This window comes from Pochonia chlamydosporia, chromosome 1, assembly GCF_001653235.2.
Source record: "Pochonia chlamydosporia 170 chromosome 1, whole genome shotgun sequence".
Classification (NCBI taxonomy): domain Eukaryota; kingdom Fungi; phylum Ascomycota; class Sordariomycetes; order Hypocreales; family Clavicipitaceae; genus Pochonia; species Pochonia chlamydosporia.
Window position 1 is genome coordinate 1,468,403 of NC_035790.1, and position 24,019 is coordinate 1,492,421.

General features: G+C 50.9%; 7 protein-coding genes and 1 non-coding gene across 8 annotated transcripts; 3 read left to right on the top strand and 5 right to left on the bottom strand.

The window, feature by feature from the left end:
- Nucleotides 1-441: 441 nt before the first annotated feature.
- On the bottom strand, nt 442-3,369 carry VFPPC_00348 (pre-mRNA splicing factor ATP-dependent RNA helicase prp16; the record flags this gene model as incomplete). Its single annotated transcript, XM_018280385.1, has 1 exon — nt 442-3,369. The coding sequence occupies one exon, from the start codon at nt 3,367-3,369 to the stop codon at nt 442-444; it is 2,928 nt and encodes a 975-aa protein (XP_018148430.1).
- A 260-nt stretch (nt 3,370-3,629) lies between these two features.
- VFPPC_00349 (rRNA processing protein Pwp1) lies at nt 3,630-5,304 on the top strand (the record flags this gene model as incomplete). Its single annotated transcript, XM_018280386.1, has 2 exons — nt 3,630-3,871; nt 3,927-5,304. The coding sequence occupies 2 exons, from the start codon at nt 3,630-3,632 to the stop codon at nt 5,302-5,304; spliced, it is 1,620 nt and encodes a 539-aa protein (XP_018148431.1).
- A 4,570-nt stretch (nt 5,305-9,874) lies between these two features.
- On the top strand, nt 9,875-10,729 carry VFPPC_12758 (hypothetical protein; the record flags this gene model as incomplete). The annotated part of the gene is made up of 1 exon (XM_018290535.1): nt 9,875-10,729. One exon carries the CDS (start codon nt 9,875-9,877, stop codon nt 10,727-10,729), a length of 855 nt encoding a protein of 284 aa, XP_018148432.1.
- Nucleotides 10,730-12,323: 1,594 nt separating this feature from the next.
- On the bottom strand, nt 12,324-12,396 carry VFPPC_17249. The gene has a single exon. It is a non-coding gene; the product is annotated as a tRNA-Arg (tRNA).
- Nucleotides 12,397-13,952: 1,556 nt separating this feature from the next.
- Nucleotides 13,953-14,948, top strand: VFPPC_00351 (terpene synthase family, metal binding domain-containing protein; the record flags this gene model as incomplete). Its single annotated transcript, XM_018280388.1, has 1 exon — nt 13,953-14,948. The coding sequence occupies one exon, from the start codon at nt 13,953-13,955 to the stop codon at nt 14,946-14,948; it is 996 nt and encodes a 331-aa protein (XP_018148434.1).
- A 1,855-nt stretch (nt 14,949-16,803) lies between these two features.
- Nucleotides 16,804-18,154, bottom strand: VFPPC_00352 (cystathionine beta-lyase; the record flags this gene model as incomplete). Its single annotated transcript, XM_018280389.1, has 2 exons — nt 16,804-17,826; nt 17,945-18,154. The coding sequence occupies 2 exons, from the start codon at nt 18,152-18,154 to the stop codon at nt 16,804-16,806; spliced, it is 1,233 nt and encodes a 410-aa protein (XP_018148435.1).
- An 811-nt stretch (nt 18,155-18,965) lies between these two features.
- Nucleotides 18,966-19,989, bottom strand: VFPPC_12759 (hypothetical protein; the record flags this gene model as incomplete). The annotated part of the gene is made up of 4 exons (XM_022428847.1): nt 18,966-19,307; nt 19,388-19,528; nt 19,604-19,632; nt 19,803-19,989. 4 exons carry the CDS (start codon nt 19,987-19,989, stop codon nt 18,966-18,968), a joined length of 699 nt encoding a protein of 232 aa, XP_022284662.1.
- A 1,776-nt stretch (nt 19,990-21,765) lies between these two features.
- Nucleotides 21,766-23,740, bottom strand: VFPPC_00353 (peptidoglycan binding protein; the record flags this gene model as incomplete). The annotated part of the gene is made up of 2 exons (XM_018280390.1): nt 21,766-22,715; nt 22,780-23,740. 2 exons carry the CDS (start codon nt 23,738-23,740, stop codon nt 21,766-21,768), a joined length of 1,911 nt encoding a protein of 636 aa, XP_018148437.1.
- Between the last annotated feature and the right edge of the window lie 279 nt (nt 23,741-24,019).

Consider the following 24,019-nt stretch of genomic DNA (forward strand, 5'->3'; position numbering starts at 1 on the left):
CGTCAGAGAAGGCGTCGGATTCAGGTATTCTGTTGCCTCACTCACCAGCGACTAATCTACTAATCATAGCGCAGATATTTCGCCAGAAACAGAGCTGAAGAGTATGGCATCACGGGCTGGTGCAGAAACACTCCTGACAACAAGGTCTGCCACAGACCTCGCTAGTTATCTTACACTTCATTTCTGACATCAGCATAGGTAGAAGGGGAAGCACAGGGCGAGGAAGAGCCCCTTTCTAAATTTCTCAAACAAGTCGATGAAGGACCGCGGCATGCCAAGGTTGTACAGCTCACACAGGAGGATAGAGATGTTGTAGAAGGGGAGAAAAGTTTCTCTATACGTCATTAACGTTAATATGTATTTTGGTATCATCCAAGAGTCGCCCTGCTTTAATACGAATCTATACTGCTGCTAAATATAAATAAACACGTGAAACCGAGTTCAAAACCCCCTGCCTCTTCGTTTAATGACAGGCTTCTTGACGGCTCCCTGTGTGACAATCTTCTTCCCATCCGTAGGAAGCTTCTTCTTAACCACTGCCTTCTCTTCCTCTGCCTGCTTGCGTTCTTCGTCTCTCCGCTTATCCTCTGCCATTTTCGCCTCGATTTCCATCTTGCGATTGAACTCGGTTTCTGTGATGCGTTTGTTCCGAATAGAATACCCCTTTTCTTTGACCGAGTAGAACACGCCTCCTAGGTCCGCGAGCCAGTGGGGATCAACTGCCGTGACGGTAGACACGTAGACCTTCGAAGTGAGAATGAGTTCGTGGTAGACCACGTAATCGGGAGGATGGCCGGCGTAAAGTGCGCTTGTAGGATGAAGTTGAACAGCTAGATTAGTCCGGAGATTGATGTATTCGCCGGAACCCTTGTACTTCGCCGCCTGGTGATAGTAGCCTGAGCAGATGCATTTTCGGATAATGTCCCAATCCATACCGCAGCTGTTCATCTCCATTCCCTGGGACTTGATAATGTCCACAATTTGCTCCCTGACTTCTTTGGCGCGGCGCAGCGACTTGGAATGAAGAAAGTGTTTGATGCACCAGCCGTCTGAGAAGCCGTGAGCCTTCCAAGCCTGGTATACTTGCAGATATGTCAAGTGATCTGACTCGTGTACCCAGAACTTTTCTCGTTGAGCGTCTGCCTCGTCTTGCCGCTCCTTTGGTCTATAGAACACGTTGGGGACGGAAAGCATGGAGACAATGGTTATCATTTCTTCGCTGCAGCCATATTGCTCTGCAGTAATGAGAAGCTTAGCCAGGGATGGGTCCATGGGGAAGGCACTCATTTTGCGTCCCAATTCCGTAAGCTCCCCTAAATTGTCTAGAGCACCTAGTGCCCAGAGGTCGAACATGGACGTGGAAATCGTATCTTGGGGAGGGGGGTCTATGAAATCAAAGTCGAGCAGATCCTTTACACCCAGCGACTTTAGCATTAGAACCGTGTTGGACAGGTTCGTACGCTGGACCTCGGGAATCGTTTGGAGGTAGAGCTCCTCCTTGAAGGCTTTCTCAGTGTAAAGGCGGAATGCTTTTCCTGGTCCTGTTCTGCCCGCACGACCGGAGCGCTGTGAAGCATTGGCTTGGGAGATTGGCGTGATCTGAAGCGTATCCATACCCATTTTGGGATTATACACCTTCATTTTCGAATATCCTGCGTCGACTACATACTTGATACCGTCGACCGTCAAACTCGTCTCGGCAATATTCGTGGCCACAATGCATTTTCGTACCCCTGGGGGAGCCCGGTCGAAAATCTTGGCTTGCAGGTCTGCCGGCATTTGACTGTAAATGGGAAGAATGCTCAGTTTTGGCGCATCATTCAGTGCATCCAACCGCTTCTGAACCAGTTCACATGTAATTTCAATATCTTCCTGTCCAGTCATAAACACCAAAATGTCTCCTGGATCCATGGAAACGTGTATAGCCAATACTTGCTGGACTGCCTGGTCCACGTAATCCTCAACTGGTGACCGATGAAACATGGTGTCGACAGGAAATGTTCGTCCCGGAATCGTAAATTCTGGAGCACCGCCAAAGAAATCGGAAAATCTTTTCGCATTCATCGTTGCTGAAGTCACGATGAGTTTGAGATCTCGACGCCGTTGAAGAATCTTCTTGAACAACCCCAGCAGAATATCAGTATTTAGAGCCCGTTCGTGCGCCTCATCCATAATGATGCAAGAGTATCTGTCCAGATCGGGCTCATTGAGAGACTCCCTGAGCAAGATACCTTCCGTCAGATATTTGATGACCGTCTCTTTGCTTGTGTGATCTTCAAAACGAATAGCATAACCACATGTAGTGCCCAGCTCAACATCCATCTCTTCGGCAACGCGCTTCGCCACGCTCATGGCAGCGACACGTCTGGGCTGGGTGCAGCCGATCATGCCTGTCCGTCCGTAGCCATCCTCGTACAGAAATTGTGTCAACTGAGTCGTCTTTCCCGAACCCGTCTCTCCGATAACAATGGTGACTTGATTTTCTCTGATTACTCGAAGCAGCTCTTCTCGGACCGCAAAGGCTGGCAGGTACTGCCGCTGTTCTTGAAGCGTTTTGGTTCTGCTGAAGTCACTGGCACCTTTGGATTTATTCAAGTGCTCGCTGAACTTGTTGCTCTTGGATTCCCCCTTCTCGGCATCTTCTTCGCCAGGCCCAGGTAATGCGCTATCTTCATCGTTATCTTTTGCGCCCATGATGTTGCCCAATGTTGTGCCGGTGATACTCGTTGCTTGTTGAGCCTGTTTTTGGCGCTCGCTCTGCTGCCGGGCCTCTCGAACAACCTTGCTACCTTTGCGACTGAACACCGCCATGTCGCTTTGATAATCTCTTACGGCTGGAACTGGCTCAAGCTGCTTCGTAAAGATGGTTCGTCCGTCAAGAAAAGGTGGTCGAAGATCATGCACCAGTAAATGTACTCGGGTTGCCTCGTCGTCGTCAAAGTCTGATGCCATATCTCTTCGCTGGGCGACGCCAGAGACCAGCATTCTGTTTGTTTCCCAGGCATCATTTTCTTTGCGGCGTTGTTCTTGTCTGGCGTCGTAGCGGCTCGCCATCTTCTCTGCCTTGGCTGACTCTTGTTGTTGGCTCTCCCAGGCGGAAATCTCATACGACGCAAAAGGATTGTGAGTATCATCGCCAAATGCGTGTCCGCCCAGCTCGTCGCCTCCGTACCAGTCTCGATCCAATGCTAACATATCTTCTTCGTCAGGCCCTTGGTTATCCGATTCTCTGGTAGGCGTTGCGGCGTAACTCGATTGAGCTCGAGGTGTTGAGCCCCGAGATCCATCTTGAAACTTGTGAGGCGGTCGCGATGAGTCCAATCGCCTCCTTTTCGGGTTGTAGCCATCGTAATCTCGGTCCCCAGCCATGGTTTCAACCGTATGCCGCCTTGCGCAGCTAATTGTTGTGTCAAGGCTAAAGATCTTTGCCTGACGCGACTTGTAGAGTGACAACCTAGCCGCGGAGTTTTCCCGGCGAACTGGCAGAGCCATGCCAGACTGGACAAGCTTTCTTATCGATAAACCCCACTACCAAAATTTTTGGACTGCATGCATTTCCAGGCCAGAATTTTGTTTCTGGGTCTGACTTCCCACGCCAAGCTGGGAAGCAAGATTTTCGGTCGGTCAAGATGTCTATGATCACGGCCGCTCAATGGGTTCCTCGGGGCTTTGCGGCCCCGTTTCCCCAAAAATACACTTTGGACGAGAGCGAATATGAACGAATAGCTGAACTCGCAAAACTACAGCTGGACGACGCTGAAGAGGACTTGAAGGGGGCGCAAGAAGAGGATGGTTCTGAAGAGGAAGAGGTGAAAGAGGGTAATGGAGAGAGCATGGAGGTCGAAGGCGAAAAGCCAGCCGCTGAAGTAAAGTTCGTTGACCGACTACGAAGCACCAGGAGGATCGAGTTCACTAACCTCGCGCAGATACGACGATGACGACCTGAAAGAGTACGACCTAGAACATTATGATGATGACGACGATGAAAACGAAACGCATGCAGATGGAACGGGAATGGGAATGTTTGGAAACCTCAAAGCACTGGCCTATCACGACTCAAACAAGGACGACCCGTACATTACGCTGAATGACGGTGAGGATGACGACGAAGAGAAAGAAGACCTCCAAATTCTCTCTACGGATAATCTGATTCTTTCCGCCAAGGTGGAAGACGAGCTTGCTCACCTCGAAGTTTATGTGTTTGAAGATGATGGCGACAACCTTTATGTGCACCACGACATCATGTTGCCCGCCATTCCTCTCGCACTCGAGTGGCTCGACATGCCGGTTGGCGATTCCAGCGGTGACAAGAATGGAAAGGGCAACTACGTGGCCGTGGGAACTATGGACCCGGATATTGAAATTTGGGACCTTGACACCATCGACTGCATGTACCCCAACGCCATTCTTGGACAGGGTGCCAATAAGGAGTCTGGCGAAAAGAAAAAGAAGAGCAAGAAGTCCAAGAAGGCCAAGGCCAACGACGCCTACCATGTAGATGCAGTGCTTTCACTCGCCGCCAACAGACAACACCGCAATCTGCTAGCATCTGCATCTGCGGACAAGACAGTCAAGCTTTGGGACCTGAACACGACCCAATGCGCCAAGTCTTACTCTTATCATACCGACAAGGTCTGCTCGCTGGCCTGGCACAACACCGAAGCCACTGTCTTGCTAAGCGGTAGCTACGACCGGACCATCGTGGCAGCTGATATGCGGGCTCCTGACGCCAAAGCACCTCGATGGGGTGTAGAAAGCGACGTCGAGAACGTGCGCTGGGATCCTCACGACTCAAATTACTTCTTCGTCTCCACCGAGAACGGCTGCATCCACTACCACGATATTCGAAATGCACCGTCAAATCCTTCGGCTACCAAATCAGTCTGGACACTGCAAGCTCACGACGAGTCCGTCTCCTCATTCGATATCAACACTGTTATTCCCGGCTTCATGGCTACAGGATCCACCGACAGAACAGTCAAGTTGTGGAACATTCAACCCACCGGCCCCTCAATGGTTGTGTCTCGCAATCTTGACGTTGGCAAAGTCTTTGCCACTACGTTCGGCCCAGATCCCGAGGTTGGATTCCGCTTGGCTGTTGCGGGTAGCAATGGAAACATGCAAGTATGGGATACTAGTACCAACGCCGCGGTCCGGCAGGTATTTGCGCAAAAGGTTCCCGCCCCGAAGGAGGACGCTGCCGAGGACCGTCTCATTGGCGTGGAGGAGGACGAGAGTAGTTCATCTGAGGAAGATGGCGAGGGAGAGGGACAGGAGGATGGAGACTCCATGGATGAGGACTAATGGGAATGCAGCATGTGGAAGGAATTCTCCTGAAATTAATTTGATAGTCTGTTGAATCGGCTGTTGTATGCCCCGTGAGCTGGGTGAGTGGCGCATTGCAATTGGTGATATCCTACATAGCTCATGCCATATTTGTGATAGAATAGCGAGACTGGAAAAAAAAAGTATTGACTGGTTCACAATCACAAATGGTCTCGCCCACTACGGAGCAATGGGGAACAAATCACGTTATGTCTTTGTCCTGTGAGCAGATATGAGACACGGTACAATAAGAATAAGCGATGCTTGATATTGATCGTGCAAGGTTAAGGATTGTTAAGAAGCACATTGGTTGTACAACCTGTCGAACTAGGGTCCAAACGTCTCAGTATCCATTTCTCCAGAGTGGAACTCGTCTATACTTTGATCAACAAGGTTTCCTTGAGACAAACCTGTCATTTCCCGTCTCCCAGATACAGACTGCCTTCTCCAGTTGGCAAGGACATTTAAATGCACACCATCAATCTACATGAGATAGATATTCATGCACTGAATATGGCACGTTTACGCTACAGCTCATTTGCTCACAATAGCCTCGCATAAATGGGATCGACAATTTACAATCTATGCAGAACCACGGGTGAATTTGCACTGATGTCGTTCCTGTGCCTCAGCCGAACGCTACTTTAGTAGGGCCAAGCCTTGCGAGTTCCCGCCAAGGTCGATCTGACGCAGCGGGGGATGCAAGCACTTGCGACGAGATGAAACACCACGGGTGGATCAAAATCAGTTCAATCATGTACCTAAATGTAGGGACGAAACGTGCGACGAATCGCGCGCCATGGGTTAAAAAAGGGAGGAGATGGCTAAATGTGAAAACAAAGAGGCTGTTTTGTTGCTTTCTTTTTCAGCATGGAGTACTGTATTAATATTTTGTTTTGAAATAGTAGCTGTGTTTGATGAGACTATTTTTGAATGTGGCTTGTTTGTAGTGTTAGTTTCGATGCACGACGATGCAAAAGTCTCCGATGACAAACATGTCTTGAGACTGGAGGGTTGGAGACTGAAATTTGATGCTGTGGAAAGACGTGTGGGAATCTGGCGGTTGCGAGGGCATCATGTCGAGGACTGGTATGGAAGCCTTGTACTCCATATTACGTAGAGTGATGAGAAAATGCAGAGTTTCTGAGTAAATGAGGCAACTTCGTCTCTCGGGTGCAGGGAGCTTGCTCTGGCGATCTCTTATGCACAAAGCGACGAGTCAGTAATACCAGACATTTGAGTGGTTTGTGATGGATGCAGGGAGCTTGTCTGGGCTGATGTTGCCGTCAGCGAGCCGACTCAAACAGTCTGGTACTCCGCGCAGATGTATCTTGCAGGACTACTGTACTTTCAGTGTTGCATTGGAAACAAATTGAGTCGAAAATAAAAACAGCAGAATATATCAGGAGGAATCCGCCATGGGATGACGCGTGTGGACTCGAGCGGCTTGTGTCAGGATGCCCACGATAGCCGCCATGAAAGAGCAAACAGGCCTGGCGTGAGCAGAATATTGGAATATTGGAACATTGAACATTGGAGCTCTGTGCTGTCACACCACATCAAGTCTGGTTCAATGAGGCAAGCGTCAAGGCCCAACTTCCGCCTCGAGAGACCTGGCCATTGATTGATCAAACTGGTGCGCGGGCAGGCGCAGCCCAACGGAGGCGCACGCAGGGACTGCCTTGCGGTGATTGGCAGGAGCGGCCTCGAGGCAGGACGCTTGTGCAGGCACCGCGCCGCCACACAAAACTCTGAAACTGGTGATGGCACCAATGTTGACCTGTGATCGGCGCACCATGGCCAATAGCTGCACGTCCTCCAACCCCTGCCGCACCCAATTGGTGGCATGGCACATGGCTGCTGTTGTCTGGTGGCAGTTTGGCTGGTTCAGGTCAGTCAATTCTCATTTGGAAGGGTTGACCAGCACTGACAGTTTGTATTCTTCCCCGGCTTAGTTGCCCTCTGACACAGAGCCTGGTCGACTGGGAATTCTGAGCCTGCAGGATTCGACCTGGTTAAACTGCTCGGGGAAGCTGAGCCATCTCCCCTGAGAGGGGCGCATCACTGTCAATGTTGAGAACAATGGAGGGATGGATGTCCGTCGTCGAACGAACCACACGCGAGCGCCGGCACGACATGCCGCAAATGCTGTCGGTTACAACTTACGAGTCACACAACGCCAGCGCACAGGATACAAAGCGTACGTGGCCCGAGGGTTAGCTGGAGGCAGCGCTGGAGCCGTAAACTGTACTGTGTTACAGTACAGTGCTGTACTCATGCATCAGCAAGTTCTTCAACTTTGGGCCAAATCAAGACGCCACGCGGTAGGTGGACTTCCTTCAGGCGAGTAATCGACCAAGTTTCTTTGGCAAAAGTTTGGGGCTGCCCAACGAACGGACTTGGGGCCAGGCATCAAATTCAGTCGGGAGCGAACCACCGGAGAGAGAAGCCCACAAAATGCGGATTATAGCGGCCGCACGTACAAAACCCGGACCAGACAGAACCTGATGGTGGTGCTCAAGTCTGGTATTGGGAGGGATTGCGCTATTGTTCTCAAACCCTTTCACATACTCCGTACAATGAAAGGGAGACGATGGAAAAAGCATTGATGGCCAAATGCTAAAACGACATGGACCTAAGAGTCTTTTCCTCCTCAAGCTCCCCTGCTTTCCTTGCTTTGCCATGGATGGCCTGCCCCTGGCTAGCAAAGCATTTTACGATTTCTATTGGCCAACCGCCAAGCTGGCTCCGCTGCTGTGACCCACACGTCGTCCTTCGGGCGCGTCGACGCAGGTGGACGTTGTGGAACCAGCATCTGAAATCTTCGCTTGGATGGGTCCAACCAACCAGGACAAGGGCCTGTTTCCAGGATCAATTGTTCTGGGGCCGCCGGACCAGCCAGCGGGAGAAACTAGAGTGACTTGTGTGAGAGCGTTCTTGTGGAAAAGGAACGACTGAGAGTTTGGAGCGGAAGAGGAGCCGAATGGGAACAAATGGGAAGGAGGGGGTGGGGACAGGGACCCGACCCGTGGATCCATGATCGAGTCTGGTTTTTTTAGTCGTTTTTGCTCTGCCCGTTTTGGTGCCTGGCCTGGCCTTGTCGAGTCGAACGAACGTGGGCGTCAAAAAAAGCGTTGGGCAAATAGCAAGTTGACTTGGAGCAGACTGGAGCAGACTGGACCTTTGTTTGCCTCCCTCCTGTGAGTCCTGTCCGTCCCCTTCCCCCTCCGCGTGCAAACGGTCGTGAGCTTCGACCCTCCGTCGCCTTTGCATCACCTTCCGTCGACAGGTTCGTTTTATCAACCATTTCGCTTCTTCTCCTTTGTGCGCCGTTTTTAGATTCGTCCGTCTCTCTCCCTGACGTGATTGATTCATCTCGCGCCATTTCTTCGTTCCTTTCACAGCTCTGAAACCCACGTTGATTCTTGGGTCACTCGATTTCACTCTCTACCGCCAAGCGCGAAAATCTATTAACATCATCAACCTGCCGCAAACTCATCACAAGTCGACGTTGAACGTTCCTTTCGCATCAGCAGAAAACTGCCAGTATCGTTTGCAATCTTGTCGCCACTCCCTCTCGACAAGCAGACGAACTTGAGCTTACTCTCTCTCACCTGAACCTGAGTTTCACTTTCATCTCATTATTTTCTCACACCTTGGCACTTGCGATTTTTCACAACATTGAGACTGGACTCTTCAGTGTGTGCCACATCGTTGCCCATTTGTGCTCAAGTACGACAAGAAAATCGCTTTTTCTTGCCCATCACAGCACTCCTGCCTGCCAATCGGCATTGACGAGCAGAGTACACCGCAACTGTCTTTTTCACATTCTCTTGGCGACGCTTGAGTCAGCATCAAATCGTCGCGTGCTTCACTTGGAGATTCTCACGCCACCGAGCACCAACTGACAACACCAAGATCACTCTTTCCGTTTCGTGATTCAGCTGCTCGTCCGACAATTTCTTCAAGCGATTCGATCCTCTTTCTTTATATTGGGATTCGGCCGGGTTTTATATCTCGGCGCTATTCACTTTAACCCACCAGATTTTGGGATTTGTCCATTGATTCAAGAGTGCAGCTCACTGCAAACGCGCATCAGCCACCTTCCTTCTTCAGTCGGTGGATGCACCTGCGAGCACTTTGAGCGCTCACACTCACCATCAACCACACCCCCAGTCAACTCTTCACACGATAGGCTGCACCTTCTGCACCTTCTGCTCCTGACCGGCGCTAGTCACCGCCTCTGTCTATACACGCAACCCTTTGTAACGTTCCCCAACCATACCGGACTCACTTGGGCAACTGAAAGTGCGTCACTGGTCCTTCTTCATTCGTGGCAGTCGCACTTTCACAAGGTAGGTCGGTTACAGATCCAAGTCACACGCTGTCTTGCACACGCAGCTGTCGGCTCTTGCATCGTGACACCCCCACGCCATTTGCAAACCAGCTTGTACTCTAGAACTAGGGTCTAGTATACATCTGGCATACCCTTCCCGCACCTCATACAGGAACTCTTCCACCTTCACTGTTTGCTCGACAACCTCCAAATATGTCGCTGTCGAGGGCATTTACAACTCGCCGGCTGCGAGGCGGCAGTGACCTCGCTGACAGCGCCAAGATGCCTCAGCGAAGCAACACCACCAAGATTCCCTATAATATCCGCGACAAAATTTCAGCACCAGTGCAGTTGATTCACACCACCAACATGCTCTCATACAATGCCCCTGATATTCCTCGCCCGTCTCGAAGCAACTCAACTACGAGCAAGTCAGCATCGGACACTGAGTCCCAGTCCACGGCGGATTCCACTCCTCCAACTAGCCCTGATGTGTCCTCATCGCCGGAGCCGAACCATTTGTCTTGCTACTTCAAGACTGCTGGATCAACGACGACCACTTCGCCTGTCGAGGCAGAGCCTCCCGTGATTCCCAAGCGCTCTCCATCACATACCAAGAAGAACTCATACGACGCCATTGCTCGCCACAGATCTGTCTCGCGCATGTCCCGAGACTCAGATAACTCAGTTTCTACCAAAGCCGGCCAAACGTTCTCTCGTTCTCCGTCAACATCCACGAGAGCTTCATCCGCTTCGCATGCATCATCGCCGCTTTCTCAGAAGCAGGCGAACCCGCCACCCCCGCCAGCCGCATCGACTGGCCTTAGCCAGCTTCAAAACAAGGAATCTCATCCCTTTGGACAGGAGCTGGCTCAGGTCACCGAACTCGCAGAAGAGTACAGCACCAACAATCGCCTTGACACCATTGACGAGGAGCAGCAGTATCTGGACAACCGAGGACTCAAGAAGTTCAGCCCAGATGACTATCTAAGCGCCATTCATGGTCTCTCTGCCATGTTCTTCCCCGAACGAAATCACGCCACGTCAGCGGCACCGCTGTGGATTTAAACTAACCAGCAAGCAACCCCAAATGTCACCGGCCCCAACGGCATCGGTGCCACGTTTTGTGATTTTCGACTCGTCTTTCGCTGTACATATTTAAGGCACTCATTTTAGTATATGGACGAACCTGCCGGCACGCTTCGCTCTACGCGCTATTTCTCTCGGTTATGTTAAGTGGTGGATCTTGGAGGAGAATGAATGGAATTTCGGGTTACAGATACCAGCCTTTCAAGGACTGGGCTCCTTTGGCAAAGAGGCAAAATTTTACTTGGTAGATGGCGTTTTATAAAGAGATCGGACATGGTTGACGATTTGTATGTTGCGATGTGGATATATCTTGAGCCAATTGTTGAAAGTTGGCAGTACATAGCCCTGGAGAGCATTTACGATGCGTCTCTGCACACTCATTCAGGACACTAATAAATGGAATTTCCATTTTTCTCTTCAAAACCTCGCTCTATGACGTCGATTGTGATGGTCTTACAAGTGAACTCATGGCCTGCCTAATTGGATTTGAATACCCGTGTAGTTTGCATAAAGTTGATCAACACATTCTGCAACAACTAAAGGGACCACATGCCTTGTTGGGGCGATGCGCCCCGCGATCGTCACCATCAACTCATCTGACCCCTGCACAACCTCGAGCTCGAGGCGAGGTTGTGACGAGAGACGGAGTACAGGATTGAGCATGGTAACCCCAAGACAGATCCAGATCACATGTGTGGGGACACATCTGCCTTCCATATCATGCGTTAGGAGCAGCAATGGTGGCATATCCTGATACAAAGCGAAGCAGGGTACACCGACTATCTAGGCATGTACTTGTCCTCAGTTCTACCTGTGATCGCCAACATCTTCGGCTTGTCAGAGGATTCTCACTTCACTCGCAGTCTCACGTGTGATTTCACTGTGGCTGAATGCTGGCCCCCATGACGATTTTGTTGCTGGCTGAGGTCTGCATGAAACGGCCCGACGGCGTCCTTGACCTGTGCAGTGCGGATTTCGGTTTCGGGCCGTAGGTTGGGAGGATTTGGCTTTCATCCTTTGGTGAGATGTTAGCGATGGGCTTGGGCGGTGTATGCTGTTGCTGTGGCGGTTGAATGGGGGTAGGGTTGCATGGGGTGTTTGGTATGTTGCAGTCAAGTTGGAAGAGATGGCTTGGCGGGTGTGACTGGTGTTGAGGTGGGGATTTGGTGTCTCCTGCTTATGTGGGAAGGTCGGGTTGTTCTGGATGGATCCTTGGAATGTATGGGATTGTGGGTTTGACGTGTACGCGATGGATGATATTGGTAGAGGTAGTGGATTGTTAAGTGCTTAGGTAGGAAGGGATAGTGAATTTCTCGACGAATTGTCCTGGAGTGACTATGGGCGATAGAAACCAGTGTCTTTTTCCAGAGTTGAATGGTATACTAGCGGATCCTGGGCAAAGCATGCACCATATCCTTGGAACACTATAGTGAGGACGAAAACCTCCAGGGCTAGACATGCGGTCAAAACTATAGACAAAATCTTGGCAAAATAAAAGACAGGCAACTCAATGAGTTATTTTGAAAGGCCAAAAAAAAAAAACATTGCTGTTTAGTAAAGTTGCCATCAAAATAACCCCCGGCGGGACTCGAACCCGCAATCCCAAGATTAGAAGTCTTGTGCCTTAGCCATTAGGCCACGGGGGCGACTTGGTCGAGAAATTTCCCCGTAATGGGAAATAAGTATGGTTCCACACTCTGAGTCTTGTAAATTTGCGAGTTTTTCACGGAAAAAATGCGACAATGACTGCTTTATATACTAAATGGCGTTGATTTTGTAGACTTGGATTAGTCATGCTATGAGTATGAGCAATACTGCTGTTTTGAAAGTCTGATAGACTTTGGGTTATTGGCAGCCTTTTCGTGTTTTTGGCGCTCTGTCAGTTTTGTGCATGCTATGACTTATTGACAGATATTTCTGGCTGACGAATTTGACTAACTGCCGCGATTTGTTTGTGTGGTCTTCTAGACGCTGGTGTCGTGGAGGTGATGCTAGCGAAGTGCATCGCAAAGGTCAACTGCACCGTCCGGATGCGCCGCTCAGCCATACTTGAAGTAACATGCTACTACTATCGCTCGGAAATTAATGCGATACAGTTGGGGTACCAGGCTGGTGCATGGTATATAGTAGTAGCTGTGAGCAGTGTCGTTTTTGGCCGTTGAATGTATGTGCGTGTCATCAGGGTTGTGATTCCATGACAAGGCAAGCACACGAGGGCTTGTATGTGAGAAGCCAATTCAATGGATGTGCTTGGCGCTCTTTCCGAAGTTTCAAGAGATGAGGAAAGGAATGTCGAGTCTTGAACAAGGACTAGCGGTATTTGAGAAACCAGAGTATTGTGAACTGCCTAGCTCATGTCCGATTCGACGTTGTGATGTAACAGTGTATAACTGACAACCGCATAATACTGTGCACCGACGACGTATCAAGCTGCCGCGGATAGGGCGTACTTTGACGAGGGATGAGGGACGTGTTTGAAAATTACTTGCAGAAGAGCTTTTTTTTTACGAGGCTCTCGTTACGTATCACAGCTCATGATACGTTTCCAACTCGAGGCCTTCTCTTTCCGCAGCCCTAGTATTGATTCTCCTTTGGGTTTCAAGTATTATCATCTTCTACATTGAAACGGTCATATAGGTCTATGAATACAACTCAATTTAACAGCCCTTCTCAGTTCAGCAGGGGCATCTAATTAATAGGACATCCGTCGCGGGTTTCTTCTGTCCGGATGCCTTCTTTCCTCACAGGCAAGCCCTCTTCACCGTTCATATCGCCATGTCTCAACAACTAAAGTACCGAAGGATAATGGCCATAAACCTTTAAACAGGTAAATCTTTTTGTGGTAGATGGTGATTCTTAATCCAAGAACTCGGACCAGTGACACCCTAGCGGGTCACAGACTTAACTACCGATATCTTAAATATTGGTACATTGAAGAGCAGAATTGGGACTTGCCTTTTGAGAAGATTTGAACATCCATCCCAAACCCTACCGAAATCCTTTGTCCCATTGAATTATATATCACCCGCGTGCAAATTGCAGCCAAACTCTCGAAGCAGCGTTCATGCAAGGCTCCGAACTCGAGACGAGAGTCCACCCCACAGCAAACCAGAACACCATTTCTCCCGTCAGACCGCAACATCACATTGATACCACATACCTTGATCTTAGCCGCCAGCAAACTATGCCTAACTCAATCACCATGGCTCCCAACGACATTATCGCCTCTCTGAAAGGCCGAACCCTTCACATCCCCAACCTCCAGTCCGTCTTTCAGCAACACTCCTGGCCCTCCTCACCCGCCAACCCATCCTACGCACACATCGCACCCCTCGTCGACACCACGCTCCGCCAACTATCATCCTCCAACGCCTCCATCGGAAAAAGACTCAACGATAATCTCGCCCTATTCACCAGTCTATGGTACCCCACCGCCCAAAAGGAGCAGTTGGAAGCACTCGCCCTGTTCACAGTGTGGCTAATATGCTGGGACGACGAGATCGATTCAGACGAGGGCTCCCAATCAGATAACTTTGAAAAGGCCCAGCAATGGCGCCAACAAACGCTGGCGACTTTCAAAGCGGTCCTGAATCTCAGCCAGGAAGATACACTCCCCAGGGAACAAGATGCAGTGAACAGCGTCCTGATCGACTTTAGGAACCGAATATCCGGGGAGTTCTCACAATCCCAGAGGAAGCATGTGTTTCAGCATGTAGATTATTACATTTCTTGCTGCGCTAGAGAGCAAGAGTTTCGACTTGGGCGCCAAATACCCGACTTTGAGACGTACATGTCGTTCCGGGAGGGGACAGTCGCCTGCGCAATGTTGTGCTCCTTTGTTGACTTTGCGCAGCAGATACATCTTCCGGGGGAGGTGGCCGCGTCTCCTGAGAGAAAAGTTCTTGAGAGGCAGGTTGCCATTTTGTCGGGTCTGGTCAACGACTTGTTGTCGTTTAAGAAGGAGTTGAGGGAGGAGTGTGTGATTAACGCTGTGGCATCGTTGATTACGAGTGGCTCTGGCAGGACGCTGGATGATGTTGTTGTCGAGATTGTTCGGAAGATGGAGGATGCGGTTGAGGTTTTTGACGAGGCAGCTGGGAAGTTGTTGTGTCGTGTCGATGGCGCAGCGCGGGATCTTACACGAGATTATATCAATGGGTGTAGAAAGATTGTGACGGGGTCATTGGAGTTTACGTAGGTGCCCCCTTTTTTATATTCGCTGACGATCATATCAAGGTAATGATGATACCCGTGCCAGAAATGCTAATCGTTTTTGTATTTAGGCTGCGCTCTCCACGGTACAACCTCTCGAAACTCCTGCGCGATGATGGTTCCCTGGCGATAGTACTTTGAATCACCAGCCCACTGTCTATCTACATCCCGCCTTGTGAAACCCAACGTGGAAAAGAAAATACAAGTTCAACCACTGTGCTCAACCGAGACATGAATTACATACTGTGTCTGTGCCTCGCGGAATAGCTTCGTCTTTGGACTCCAAAGCAACACCCGAATATCAAACTCCCCAGCGCCGCGTGATGTGAATGTTTACAAGAAAACAACGAAGCAAAAAAAGGCACACCTCCGCAAAACCAACTACCGCCCGCCCAACGGCTCAACACTCTTGATCAAATCGCTAATCGTAACAACCTTGTATCCATTCTTCTTCAGCTCCGGCAAAATCATCCTCAGCATAGGCGCCGTCCACTCCCTCCTATCGTGACAAATAATAATCGCACCAGGGTGCACCATGCTCAAAATATGCTTCGCATTCCTCTTGGGGTACGGAATCTGCGGATCGTGAGGGTACACGCTGCCCAGCGTGATTCTGTACCCCCTATTCCCCAGCATATCGCGCATCTTGTAATTGAAGAACCCAGACCCCGGGCGGTAGTAGTTGTTCGGCAGGATCTTCTTCTCGGCCGTGTACGCCGCCACCAGCTTCGCCTTCACCTCCTTGACCTGCCGCTCCAGCTCGTCCATGCTAAGCTTGCTGGCGGGCTCGTCGTGCATGCCGTGGTTGCTGAGCTCGTGGCCCTCGCGGATCAGGGACCGCAGCGTCTCCTCCCGGTTGTCGACCTGCGAGCCTATGACGAAGAAGGTCGCGTGGGCGCCGTACTCCTTGAGCACGTCCATGATCTCGCCGGTGTATGCGGAGGGCGCGTCGTCGAGGGACAGGGCGACGACCTTCTCGCCCGTCGTGACTTCGAAGAGGACGTCGGGGTATTTTTGGCGCAGGTAGCCTATCAGCGCTTTGGGCGGCTTGTATATGCAGTAGATGGAGTAGATGGGGAAGATGAGCAAGAGGCCGAGGACGGCGAGGAGCGTGAGTGTGGCCATTCGGTTGCGGCGCACTTGGCGCCGGAGCTTGGTGGGCAGGCGGAAGAGGGCGAGGCGCGGCATCAGGACATTGGGTGCGAGGGTTTTGCGGATGGGGGAGTTGCAGTGTTGTCGTGATGGGGTTTCGAGATCGAGGTCGAGGTGGGTGGATTGTGGTGTCCTGGTGCGCGGCGCGACTCTGGGTGACTTGAGAGAGATTTTACCTGGCGAGCATTACTTGTGGTGGTGATGTCGGCGCGAATGTCGATGTGGTTTGATTCTTGATGATGAGTTGGGTTGTAGAAAAGTACGTCGATTCTTGGATTTGATTGAAGCGTCGTTGGTTCTTTAACCCCTGGCTGCCACTTTTTTTTTTGGGACACAGCTCCCTGCCAGGAGAGTGAAATGAAGATGCAAGCCAAGGTGATCTTATTGGGTGGCAACGGCTCGAGCAAGGGGCGGGAAGCAAGTGGCGGGTCCGTCGTTGGAGGTTGCTTCTCATGCATAAGAGTTAAATGCGAGGTATGGGACTGAATGGTTGGTTCAATAGGACCAATTTTAAATTTCGTTTACATTTAAAGTCTTGTTAGATTATTCATGTTAATTTAATGATATACTCTATCCTATCGTGGTCCATGTCCTCATCCGCTACAACAGAACGCAGCGGTGTATCCAATAACAACCCCAGCCAACTTAAAGTTCAACATCCTCGTCAGGGCATCACGGCAATTGACGGCCTACTTCTTCAGACTCTCAAAAGCCTGCTCAATATCGCTCTTTAGATCCTCAAATCCCTCCACTCCAATACTCACCCGCAGCAATCTCTGATCAACGTACGGATCCGTCATGGCCCGCCACTCAATCAGACTCTCAATGCCACCCAAACTAGTAGCATGGTGGAACAACTGCAGCTTACTAGGCAGCTTCTTCGCAAGATCCATATCCTTCATGACAATAGCGAAAACAGGACCATAGCCAACAGGCATCTGTTTCTGAAGCCAGCTTCCCTCCTCTGTAGCTTCCGGCTGCAAACTAGCATGGTGAAGCCTCTCCACAAGCTGTCCCACAACCGTGGACTCATCGCCCAGCTGGCTCTCTAGCCATTTGACGAGATCCCCTGCCGTCTTGCTCTGTCTCATGACGCGCAGTTCCAGCGTCCGAAGGGATCGGAGCCCCAGCCAGCCTTCCATGCTACCCATCACGGACCCGAGGACCAGTCGCTCTTCGCGGAGTTCCCTGGCCCATTTGTTCCCCGGGCGAACGGCCAGCACGCCACACAGCATATCGGAGTGGCCGCCGATGTACTTTGTCCCGCTGTGCATGATGATGTCGGCACCGAAATCGAATGGGTTCTGCAGCGGCGGCGGCGCAAATGTAGCGTCAACGGTGAGGAACGCACCCGCCTTGTGAGCCTTGTCCGCGTAGAACTGGAGATTGCGGGCTTCACCCGTGGGATTCAGCGGTGTTTCGACGTGGACGATATCACCGGGTCCCAGTTCTGACGGGTCGCAGTCCAGGGGGAGCTTTTGAAGGCCAGTCAGGCGAGAGACTACCTTGATGACGCCATGGCAGCCGTGGTATCCGTCTCCAATGGCGATACGCTTGGGATTCAGCCGGATGAGCATCGCGTGGAAGGCTGCCAGGCCGGAAGCATACGTGATCGAGGGGCCGCCGAGGATGCTCGAGAGGACAGCCTCGAGGCGAGTGGTGTTGGGGTTGGAGTCTCGTGAGTAAATGTGAGAATCAAGCGGAGCGTTGGGCTGTGACGTATTGTCAGTACAAACACACAACATATATATTTCACCAGAGTGAACAGGATTCGATTCTGTAGAGAGAGGAAACACGATCTCAAGGTCAGAACATCATGAAAAGACTCACATCGGGGTTATTCCAGTCGCCCAACTTGGTCGGATCCGACGAATGCTTCAACTGGCTCGGGTCATCACTATATCGAAACGTGGTGCTGACATGCATAGCCGGCGCTACGGCCCTATGCGCAGAAATCGCATCATCTGCATGGACAGTCCGCGACGATAGTGATAGACCGGCCATTTTGTCTGTCGGCACGCGATTTGGTGCTGATGCCATGGTTGGGCTTTTGGTTGGGGTTCACGCCGATGATCGGATCAGAGGTTCGGATCATCCAGTGCTCAGAATAGCTGGACTGAGTGCTCTGATACTGGAAAGCCAGGGGGGAGAGCTGTTGACTATTGAATATATAACAACTCTGGGGTGTGAGAGATGATAGAGGATGAATTGCTATCAGGACTAGTCACACCGGTTGATCATATCAATTTCATTGATGCTTGGTGAGTGGTGATGTGGTGGGGAAATTGTCCCCATTGTCGGCGGGGCATCGTGTATATGGTTTGCAGCGGAGGGCGCAAATGGCAAATGGTCCATTATGAAACCGATGTTGCGACGCCCTTTGGCTGAAGAGCTTTTTCAAAAGTTACAAATGGAGATGTGAACCGATGAAGCATGTAATAATGCTTTTGTTGTTTGATTGTAAACAATTCATACAGACGCCGCATATCCCACATCCCTCCCACTACCTGCTCTTCACCTCCAAAACTAAATGGTGTAAATCGCCATCCTTCTCACGTCAAGTAGTTGGTCTTGGTGATAGGTGGATAAATTATCATTGATATTATCATTAAGTCATTGCATTATGATAAATGCCAGTCCCCATCCATGCTTATTTTACAATGCCCCCGCGAACTCGCTATAACATCCTGTCCCCATGATCACCATGCACGCCTCAGCGAGTGTAGCTCTACTATAGCACCCAAAACGCCGTTAATCCCATTTCTCAAGCAAAATTTTGCCAATTGACATGTGACTTTGTCATAATCCATGAATGGCTCACGTGGCAACAACCGTTCAAACTGGGCTGTCATCAGTTCCGTGACTCCTCAGATGCCTTGGGAACATCCATGGTTCCAAGTTCCGAGCCTTGGCCACTTTGGCCGCGCTTGCGCCCTGGCATCAAGAATCGAGATACTGTGGCTTGGCCACTTGAATCTTGGGAATCCGTCAGCTTGGCAAAGAAGCCTCGCTTTCGGGGTTGCTGCTTGTGGTCGTCTAAGCCGACGTCTTCAAATCCTTCCTCAGCGGTTGGCGGCTCGCGCTCGAATTTGCGATCAATTGCAGATCTAGGGAGGCGTCGAAATCGAGCAGAATCGAGACTCTGTCGCCCAAGGCCGTCGTGGGAAATAATAGGCGACTTTGCCGTGATATCCTGTGGCGGAAGATGCATGAGTACACACTGTTCCAGGGAGAGAAGCTACAGCATCTGTCTGTGCAATAGAGTAAACTAACAAATGATCTTCGATATGAGTCGAATGATTCGCGGGAAATGGGAAAGTGTTCGATGTCACCGACACTGCTTCCAGTTTCCGTTGACGCTCTTGAAGACAAATACTTGCGAGGCCATTGGGCCTTGTCTTCTGTGGGTGATGGCTGTTGGTGCGAGCAAGGCAGGGGTTAGTCTTCAACATCCATGACAATCTATAGAGAAAAGACGGTAACACATACCGGAAGATACACGCCACTATCGTTCACAACTATCATTCCCAAAGGGACAAGAAGTCAATTTAAATGGTCTTGTGACAAAAGGCAAAGCGCCAAGAAGTGGTGTGGTATGCGCAATGTTGGCTACTTGTTGAGGCTTGTCGCAGGCGGGTGTGGCGGGTAGAAAGGACTGTGCTAGGCAGGTTGAGATCAGGTCACGCACCACTCATCTTGTATTCGCCAGTATCATGGCTCTTGTTACTTCGAATGCTGAGGGCCGACGATGCTTTGGACCCGACGGTATCGACACGCTCGAAACCGGGATGCGAAACTTCTCGCTCAGGTTGTATGCTCTCGTCCTGGGCGAGGCCGCCGCCGGTGCGCCGTGCAAAAGGGTTGCGGATGGGCATGGTGCTATAATGCTGACACGGCGAGAACGGACTGGACTTGACGGAATCTAGATTCTATAGATTTGATCCTGGGAATAACGACGAAAGCCACCAGATAGGTGTAGGCGGAGGGGAAAGTCGAAGGCGCCGGGAGATGTACAATTTGGCAAGAATGAAGACTATAAACAATGGAAACTCGGCTACTGTATTGTAAAAAGTCAAACACACGGACTGGATTGCTCACGGTGTCGGCATGGGTGATGGAGACGGGAAATGGAGATTTTAAGATGGGGGTGTCTCGGACGGACATTGAAGACCAGCATCACTTCCGGATGCTTTGCTAGACCAGACTAGACTAGACCAGACATGGCATTGACTTTCTGGGGCGATATAGCCTGCAGCAGCCAACAGAATTCCTGACGAGAAGCCACCGAACCAGACCAGACTTGGTCTGACTTGAGCATTTTGGTTGAAGCCCATCAGCAGTGACCAGGCCAGTTGACGGTCTGCCCTGAATCGCCCCAGTGCCAGGTGAGTCCAGTCGATGTCTCCAGTCCGGCCTGGTTGTAGTGGCTGTAGTGGTGGGGGTCCTGGTCACTCGGACTTGCCATGGCCGAGGCCGATTTACGCCCAACGCAACATCTGATGCCACTTGATCCCACCCGCTCTGCCTCTCCCAAATCCGCGGCTGGTGGGTGCGGAAGATTCTGATCAAGAGAGCACTTTTTGCCTGGCCACGGGACAACTCTCAGCAACCATACGCACCAATTCTAGCATTCAGATTCCGATTGCTGCACCCATTTGGCACTGTTTGGCACTATCCAACACCAGTTGGGGCTGTGAAATGGCCGCCTTTGCCCTCTACGGAAAGGATGTGCCATCAGACGGAGCCGACGTAGGATGGGGAATCCCGGCCCAGCAATGTCCACTATATCCATTTTCCAAGGCTTCAAATCGACATCATGCCACGCTACGAAGAATCATGATCTCTGTGGCGATCCGGCGGGAACAAAGGTGGAGGGGGGCCTGAGGCTTTCTGTCGTCCACTCAACTCAGCAGACACTTGCGTCCTGGTCCAGGACTCCAGGCCAGGTAATCAACTAAACGAAGACCGCGAAGTTCGACAGTCATGCATCGTCGTGTCATGATGGGATCATGGATACAGAGTACATGTAACCGTTAAACCCATTGTACCGGTAAATGGTCAGATGTATTTGATCAGTGGCGGCCGCTTTAACATTGAACACAAAACGTCTTCGGAACCAACACTTACCGGCATCCTTTAGTGTTCCTTTGTACCAGGCCGTTTCGAGGACGGACCCTTGCCAATTTTCGGACAAACAACTTGTGGGCCACATTCATCTTGCCGATGATGTCGATGACGAGATGAAAGCAAGAACCTCCTGCATGGCAATTGCCCACTATTCGGCTCTATCAATTGGTCCTCCATGCCTTTCTCTCCTCAGGCGGACAGGGTACATTGGCGGTATGGCCTTCCTTTCTCGGTCGTCAGCGTTCGCGCACTTGCCAAGTGCAAAGCAATCAATGCCCACTGGCGTCTGCACAATTGGCACCTATGACGACATAGGCAATATGTCACACAGTACAGGTCTCATTTTACTGGCATATTCTGTACAGTGCGCATTGAATCGTCAGGCACAGGCACGAAATTTGCATATCCAACAAAGTCAGGACTCAGGAGCTGAAGCAACCAAAGTTGCAAAATAAACTTGCATTTCAGTACAAACAAGAATTGCGAACAGTGGTCGGTTGGCGTGGCAATGCCAACTACGACAGCTAATCAAAAGAATACAGTGAAGCATTCGTCCCTCGCACATATACAGCAGCTCGATCTTCACCTCGAGGATCAATGACCGGAGAATCAGTTATGACTCCTCCAATAGACGTCCAGTTGTCCCAAGCGGACCCGTTGAATCGTTTGATATACACTGCATTGTTGGTACCTTGAGCCGCAAGAGTGATGCGGCTGCCGCCCCAAGCAACAGCGGAAGGGCTTGACATGATGACTCCTCCAAGACTATTCCAACCTGTCGCCGAAGGTATCCAGGCACTACCGTTCCATTTCTTCTGATAAACTGCGTTATTCGTGCCGCGTACGAAAAGGTCAAGTCTATTTGCGGCCCCTGAAACAGGAACGATGTCGTCCATGACAGTCCCACCAAGACTGGTCCATCCGGTAACCGAAGGCTGCCAGATGGAACCGTTCCAAGTCTTTTGATAGACACCATTGTTGGTGCCTCTGACAAAGATGTCAATTCGGTTGGGGGCCCAGCAGACAGCCTTTGGCGCTCCAACAATTGTGCCACCGAGATTCGTCCAGCCAGTCAGACTCGGCAACCAGGCGCTGCCATTCCAAGACTTGGTATACACGGCGTTGTTCATACCGCGGACAAACAAATCGAGGCGATTCGCGCCCCAAGACACGGCACAGATATCTCCAATTATGCCACCGCCGAGAGACTCCCAGCCTCTCCAAGCATTACCGTCCCACCACTTGTGGTAGCAAGCATTGTTGGTGCCAAGGGCAAAGAGATCAATCCGATTAGCGCCCCAGGACACTGCGGTTACATTACCGTAGATGGTGCCCCCGAGGCTTTCATATCCGGTTTCACTCGGTCCCCAAGTAGTGCCGCCACCGTTTTGCCATTTGTGGTAGACAGCATTGTTGGTGCCCCTGACGAATACGTCAGTCCTACCTGGAGCCCAGGAAACGACAGCAGGAACCCCTACAACGATTCAATCAGATAACGCTCAATGATGGAACACGAGAAGGAGCCGGCTCGAACGCACCGTAATATAAACCACCGAGATTTCGCCACACCGGGTACAGATTACGAATACCCTGTTTATCGTCATCCGCCAACGCTCTCTTGAGAAAGTTGGGAGACACAAATGGATACATGACTGCTCCTCCTACACTGCTGTGAGCCAATCCTAGAATGTGGCCCATCTCATGTAGAGCCACGGTCTCAATATCGAATGAATTAGCCACCGCGCCATCAACCCACCTGTGTTCCTGATCGTCAAAATGCAACGGCAAAGGAAGACCGTTCACGACGACTGAGAACCCAGGAGGGAAGTCTGCATGCGCAACCACGCCCCCAACCATTGAATGGTCAGGGTCGTTGGCGGGCCTGAATTCTACAAACACCTCCGGGCTTTGGTTCGCTGCAACTTCAGTAAAGGTTAAGCCCACTCCAACATTTGCCCATGTGTTTAGGGCACGCCGGATTGCGTTCTTGCAAACGTCGACGTTGAGCTGAGAAGACTGAGCCCCAAAGCAATACTTGATGTTGCGATCCGTCCAGGGACCGAGAACGGTAAAGTCAACTGACTGGACCAAATCGGGGAATCCACAACGGTCCTGGGACATGGCCTCTCTAGTTTCTGGGCCAAAGACGCCGTCAACGGAGAGGTTTGAAAACTCTTGGAATGCCTTGAGGGCGGAGGCAGTTTCCTCGGCGACTTTTCCCTTGGGAGACGCATCTGCGTCTGTTGGCATGTAGCCATAGTGCTTGAGGTAGTTGTGTACTGCGGTTACGTCAACTGCGTCGCCAATTGCAAATGTCGGCGTGTCCTTGATCTTGGATCGGTCCACGGGAACCTTGACCGCGTCACTTGGATGAGGATACGTCCCCCTTGATTCAACAGTCACAGGAACTTCTGGTATATGTGTATCCATGAGTCCCTGCATGTCAGAGGACGTATCCATGGCGCCAGGCATATCCGTCTTGTCTGAATCCACAGTCATGATTGGGAAGAGCAAGCAGATATGGGCGACAAAAGCAAAAAAGGATATGGTCAAATTCAGTAGTGAGGACGGAAGTAGCAACTCAATTGAGCTGATATGAGTGACAACTGGCTCAATTCAGTCCATCTCCAACTGATATTTATACTTTTGTCGCCTCTATTCTATCCTGTATAAAAGCAACTGTAGACTAATGCCAAGTACATCGCATTCGCGGCCCTCCTCCTCCATCGTGTTTGTTCGTCAGCCGCGCAATTATCCGCCACAATATTGATGCACATT